General features: G+C 38.8%; 1 protein-coding gene across 1 annotated transcript in view; it reads right to left on the bottom strand.

Annotated features, from left to right (window-relative positions):
• Positions 1–4,267, bottom strand: part of LOC310963200 (vasoactive intestinal polypeptide receptor 2-like) — a gene marked incomplete at both ends in the record, with an annotated part of 45,057 nt that extends 40,790 nt beyond the window's left edge. Inside the window, one exon of the mRNA XM_083935889.1 lies at positions 4,202–4,267. Coding sequence (XP_083792015.1) covers positions 4,202–4,267 — 66 coding nt within the window. The remainder of the gene's footprint in view (positions 1–4,201) is intronic.
• Positions 4,268–6,702: the final 2,435 nt, after the last annotated feature.

Below are 6,702 nucleotides of genomic sequence, written 5' to 3'. Positions count from 1 at the left end.
AAAGGAGACGGTTAAGTTTAGACGACAAAAGGTGACGGCTAAGTTTAGACGACTAAAGGAGACGGTTAAGTTTAAACGACTAAAGGTGACGGCTAAGTTTAGACGATAAAGGGTGACGGTTAAATTTAGATGACTAAAGGTGACGGTTAAGTTTAAACGATAAAGGGTGACGGTTAAGTTTAGACGACTAAGGGCGACTGTTGAGTTTAGACGACTAAAGGCGACGGTTAAGTTAAGACGATTAAAGGTGATGGTTAAGTTTAGTCACTAAAGGTGACGGTTAAGTTTAGATGATAAAGGGTGACGGTTAAGTTTAGATGACTAAAGGTGACGGTTAAGTTTAGACGATAAAGGGTGACGGTTAAGTTTAGACGACTAAGGGCGACTGTTGAGTTTAGACGACTAAAGGCGACGGTTAAGTTAAGACGACTAAAGGTGATGGTTAAGTTTAGTCACTAAAGGTGACGGTTAAGTTTAGACGACTAAAGGTGACGGTTAAGTTTAGTCACTAAAGGTGACGGTCAAGTTTAGTCACTAAAGGTGACGGTTAAGTTTAGACACTAAAGGTGACGGTTAAGTTTAGACACTAAAGGTGACTGTTAAGTTTAGTCTCTAAAGGTGACGGTTAAGTTTAGTCACTAAAGGTGACGGCTAAGTTTAGACACTAAAGGTGACGGTTAAGTTAAGACACTAAAGGTGACGGTTAAGTTTAGTCACTAAAGGTGACGGTTAAGTTTAGACACTAAAGGTGACGGTTAAGTTTAGTCACTAAAGGTGACGGTTAAGTTTAGACACTAAAGGTGATGGTTAAGTTTAGTCACTAAAGGTGACGGTTAAGTTTAGACACTAAAGGTGAGGGTTGAAGTCTGTAATGCTGTGATTAATATTGAGTTTAACAGGCTTTTATAGAAAGTGAAAAAGCTCAAACACATCACTGCGACTACACTGGAGCTTCTAGAGGCGGTCAGCGGTGGAAGAGAAGCGTGCAAAGCACCGTTCCCCCGTGGAAAAGTGTTTCTCCTATCAGACAGCTGATTGGTTGATGGATTAGTGACACCTCTATAGTGTAGTGAACTTCTTCTGCAGAGATCTAAAACTACCCCAGTCACCGTCCCACCTGAACCACATGTTTTTAAAGTTACTTTATTTTTTAGTTTGTTGTCTGAAAAAAAGTCTGCTGGCCATCTGGTGTGTTCAAATGCTGGTGGGAATCTGTAACTGCGGGATGCAGACAGAAACTCTTTGACAACAACAACAAAGTGTATCAGAAAAAAGGCTTTTGTGAGGGAAAGAGCGTTTCCACATCAGAAAATAGTCATACTGCATACTGATGTAAGCTCCACGTGTGCCTCAAGGGGGCGCTGTAATTACTAATCTCTCATGTCTCTTTCCTGGTTTCCATTTCCCAAAACAAAAAAGTATAAATAGAACATGTCAAAGGGCAAAAGGATGAACCATTTGACCCGATTTAATCCAACAAACAACATAATCTCTGTCCTGTAAAATGAGCTGGAATACACACAGATACACACAGATCCATTACGGATGAAATGTTTCAGGATTAAATTGAACAAAAGTTTGAATCCTGAACGTCGTCTGACCTCGACTCTTTCCGAAAAAACAGCCATTAGAGCCGGTTTGTGCTCCGAGGAGAATAAAAAGCAGCAGTGTGTCTGAAATAAAAAGTATCTGTTTGTATGATTGTTTTTATCTATATATTAATAGATATGTCACATATATTTTTACGGTTAAGTTTAGACAATAAAGGCTACAGTTAAGTTCAGACAACAAAAGGTGACGGTAAAATTTAGATGACTAAAGGTGACGGTTATGTTTAGACAATAAAGGTGACGGTTAAGTTTAGACGACTAAAGGTAACGGTTAAGTTTAGACAATAAAAGGTGACGGTAAAATTTAGACGACTAAAGGTGACGGTTATGTTTAGACAATAAAGGAGACGGTTAAGTTTAGACGACTAAAGGTAACGATTAAGTTTAGACAATAAAGGAGACGGTTAAGTTTAGACCACTAAAGACGACGGTTAAGTTTAGACAATAAAGACGACAGTTAAGTTTAGTCACTAAAGGTGATGGTTAAGTTTAGACAGGAAAAGGTGACGGTTAAGTGCATGAAAACTGCAGCTGATTGGAGACAATAACAGTGAAGGTGTTGCAGTTGCTGAAGGAGGTTCACATAAACATTTGCATTCACCTGCCATGGAGCTGTACAAGAGGCCCAACTCCTGCTGCAGAAAACATCCCCAAACCATGAAATGATATCTCTAACATCATGTTCAGTGTCGACGACTGAGCTCAAAGTGTCTAAAGAAGTCAGTTCAATTTGGAGGAGGAAGTGTCAGAGTCCAGATCTAAACCCCATAGAGAATCTCTGGAAAATCCTCACAAATCCCCACTACAGTTAGTGAACTGTGGGAGAGACTGAGTCAGAATGGACCAAGATCTCCAGTGCATATTTGGTTTTGTCCACACACACCTCCTGTAACACACAGCTGTACATGTTTCTCTTGTGAAAGGAGCAGAAACGCATTCGAGTGAGATTTCCTTTGATTAAAACAGCTGCAGGACAGAAAGTGACTTCACTGGTACAGAACAGAGACAACGTGGATGGATGACAGTGTTTGTTTATAATGTCCTGCCTTATCTTATCTTCCCCTGCTATAAAAGGTTCCCTGAATGCAACATTAAAAACACTACTGTGCAGTTTTATCTCTCAGGTCTCAAAGATTTCAAAGACCGAATATGTCCGGCTGAATAAATGTGCACAAAACAACAGAAATAAGACACTTTTCCAACCTTAAAGCTTCTCTAAAAGGAAAAGACAATTAGATTTGAACATATGCACCTTTAGTTTTGTTCTGTCTGTAAATATTGGATTGGCCACTGCAACATAAATATATTTAATGTTTCTGTATTGCGTACAACTCCTTCTATCTCTGCATATGTTTAAATATATGCTTTAAATGCAATTGAAGCTGCAAATCATGAAGCTTTGAAGGCTCTTTTGTGCTTTTACGTCTGAAACATCATCTGTTAAAAACGTACAAAACGCTGATTTTCTGACTCTTTCAAACTTTTCTCTTATGTTTGTTAATAAACACAAATACTTTTTTTGTTTTTTACGAAGTTTCTTCTCCTGAGCAGCTGTGAAGAGTCTCACTGAGTCACTTTTGTTTCGGGCGGCTGGCGTCACATTTACATGAATCATCCACTCGAGTGGTCGGGTGTAAGAAGAAAAGAAGGAACACTGCAGTTTAAAAATGATTCGCAGAAATGAAGCGGACTCTGAATATGGAGCTGAGCAGATTCTGTGGTTTAGACTGTGAATATCCAAACTTAAACTGAAGCAGCAAGAAAGTGAATCTATAATTCATGTTTTCACACACAAAACAATATAAAGAACAATGAATCACTCATGTAAGCAAATATGATTTTAAGACAGCTCTGTAGAGAATAAAAGTCTCAGGGGGGATATTACAGGACATATGAATAAATAAGTTTAAACTCATTTAGGAATATTATGACCTGATTATGACATCAAGGCAATTCAATATTAAAGAGATCAGCAATAGAAATGATTTTAAAATGGTATTCATGAACCCATAAACATAAACATGACACGTTTTTATGGTTTTTATGAGTATGACTCACTTTTAAAAATCATAATATGGCAGCAAATTCTCATTTTGGACTCAATATGTGACTATTTCAGGACTATTATGATCTTGTTATGATATTAATGACAATTAAAAGTAAACATTTAGAGTCACAGGAGATCAGCATGTTGATGAATATGACGAAAAATAATTTAAAATATTATAAACTCACCCTGATCTTACAAATAACAAGTGTGTGAAAGATTTTAGAAATTAATAATAAAGTAGCAACATGCCAATGTAAACTCAGTGGGACTATGATGATATAAAGCCAGTTTCATCTAAATGTCCAGGGGATCAGCATGCTAAGAAATATGATTTCAAATGCCGTCAACTCATTAAAATGTTTTTCATATATACGAAGATACGAAGTCAATCAAGTGTAAATATCACGGGGGATCCGCATGATGATGATGAATATGATTTCAAATGCCATTCACACAAATACAAACACATTTGAAAGGTGTGACATCGTTTATGCAATAATCATCTGATGATAATAACAATAATATGAAGTGAGGGACAGACCGTGTGGATGGAGCTGAGCAGCAGCAGCAGCAGCAGCAGCAGCGCGAGCCTGTGCGTAAAAGCCATGGTCTCATCTCCTCCAGCTCACCTGACGGACATCTCGAGCAGAGAGCACGTGCACAGATGAAATCCCAACACACACTGAGTCTGAGACGTTTTTACGCAGAAAAGAACCCGTGTTTATGTTTGGGCACGTTGTTCCGCAGCTTTACGCACGAACACGTCTCTCTTTTACGCACAAGAAGCGAGTTTTTACCGAAAAGTGCCCAAACAAACAAGACCACAGCTGGACCAGGCCCGGGCTGTTGTGAGGGTCCGGGACGGTCCGGTGTGCGGGGCTGCAGTGCCGAGCTGGTCCGGTTCACTCTTTGTTCACTGACGAGCCGGTGCGCGTCCCCGTCACACTTGCCCCCCGGACTGACGCGGCTTCCTGAGTGTTTTAATATTAATGTGAAAGAACAACAGCGACACCGCGTGGCTCAGTTCACAACTGCTGACAATAAGAATCAGGTGGGGTTCAAACACTGGTCCGCGGGCCCTCAAATAAAAACAATACAGGTTTTTATGACGCATTTTTTTTCAAAACAATAATAAATTAGGAAAATATCATTATCAATTCACTGTGTGACTATTTAAAGATTACAAACTTACTATGATAGTAAGAAAAATAAAAACAATGACATTCGAAATATATAATATAAAATAAGAAATATTACAGAGATAGTTTTCAAATGCATTAAATACATTTTTAGGTATGAGCCATTTTAATATATACATATATATTTAAAGTCTCTCAGACTTATTTAAATGTAAATGAAAGATCGATATTAATACGATATATTTATAACCACACAAACAGAATAGAAATATGTTTGGTTGAGAGCAGATTTTAGCACTAAAACACTTTGTAAAATAAAATCACGGAGTACTTTGACCTGGAGTTAAGCGCGTGCACCACAAGTATAAAAAGGCAGCCCTGATTCGACGAGTCACCATGGCAATGGGGAAGAGGAGGGCTACACTACCACTGGAATTAGAAATATTAATGCGCTCATACGGAGAGTTTGAGCAGGTTTACACCGCTTCAGCAGCAAAAGAGAGGGAGACGGTGCGGGAGAACATTGCTGCTCGGGTCAGTGCATAAGTTTAAATGTAGTCCTGTTGTAATCACAGTAATATCACAGGGGAAACTGCTTGAGTGGGAGCCTATTAGTTTATTTCATTTAAGTGCAACCCCGCAGGGGAGAAGCGCACTTGGCAGCAGCTTAAGATGAAACATAAAAACATTGTTCAAACAGGTAAAACATCGGCACAATCTCATGGTGACGCCTCATTTTGAGCATGTTTTACATTGTAAAGTAAATATTACCGTAAGTGGCTATTTTTTATGTTGTATAAAAAAACTCCCTTTTGCAAAAAAACGCAGCGCAACACACAATATCTGCTGGGATGTGAGATCATTACTGGTAGTTAATGTTGGAAATGTAAGGACGGATGAGGTTGTGTATGTAAATGATGGACTGTGACGTGAAACGGTACCGCTCAAAAAGAGAATTGCCTGGAAATGCAAGAACATCTATAATCAATAGTCTGATAATCATCTCCCGACGAATATTTAATTCTCTGTGCAGTAATTCTGCACCTTCATCCACGGGATCATTATCAAAAGGACATGCCATGGTAGTGGAAATAGTCGCCACCTAATATAACTTCTAATGTCTGATTTTTGCAGTGATTTTCTGAAAAAACAGGCGACAGAACTATACTACGCCAAAACTCGCCTGCTGACTGAAAGAATGAGGAAATCAAACACCGTGGGTGGCTGAAAGAGGGCGGAGACAGAGAGAAACTCAAGGTTTGCTGAGAAAAACCTGGTCCCGACCAGGTTAGTTTCAGAGAGCATGTTACCATGGTAACTGACCGAGAGGTTAAGTTACCTCTCTTTGTGAAACAGGCTAGAGTTACCCCTCTGTCTCTGGTTTGAGTTACCTCCCTTTGTGAAACGGAAAACTCAGTTTCCCTTATTTAGGGTTAACAGACTCAGAGTTTTTACTAAACCTGCTTTGTGAAACAGGCCCCAGGTCTGTATTTAAACTTTCCAGTAAAAACATTCAGTGGTTACACAGTTTTGTTGTCTGTTTATCCCCGTGTTGCATTTCTCTAAAATTTCTCTTGCATGTGTTAATTTTTCCGTTTACAGATATTAAAAAAAGAGACTGGGAGACACATGAGAAAAGAGAGAGAGAGGGGAAGTAAACACTGTACATAAGCCATGGAACATTTTAGATGACATCATAATAACAATAATAATTACATGAATAATAAAGACTAGTCGGAGTTTTAGCCAATCAAAGCACTTTATTGCACTGTATAGTGTGACGGTGAGCCAATAGCAGGCTCTTATAAAAGTGTCATTTAATCTTTTTATCATGTGTACAAAACAAGTCACACACACTTGTACCGTACAAAATCAACACTATTTACATACATTACACACACAC

Source organism: Echiichthys vipera, assembly GCF_963691815.1.
Source record: "Echiichthys vipera genome assembly, chromosome: 21".
Classification (NCBI taxonomy): Eukaryota; Metazoa; Chordata; class Actinopteri; order Perciformes; family Trachinidae; genus Echiichthys; species Echiichthys vipera.
Note: the sequence above shows the minus strand (reverse complement) of the source record. Positions and strands in the feature narration are given on the sequence as shown.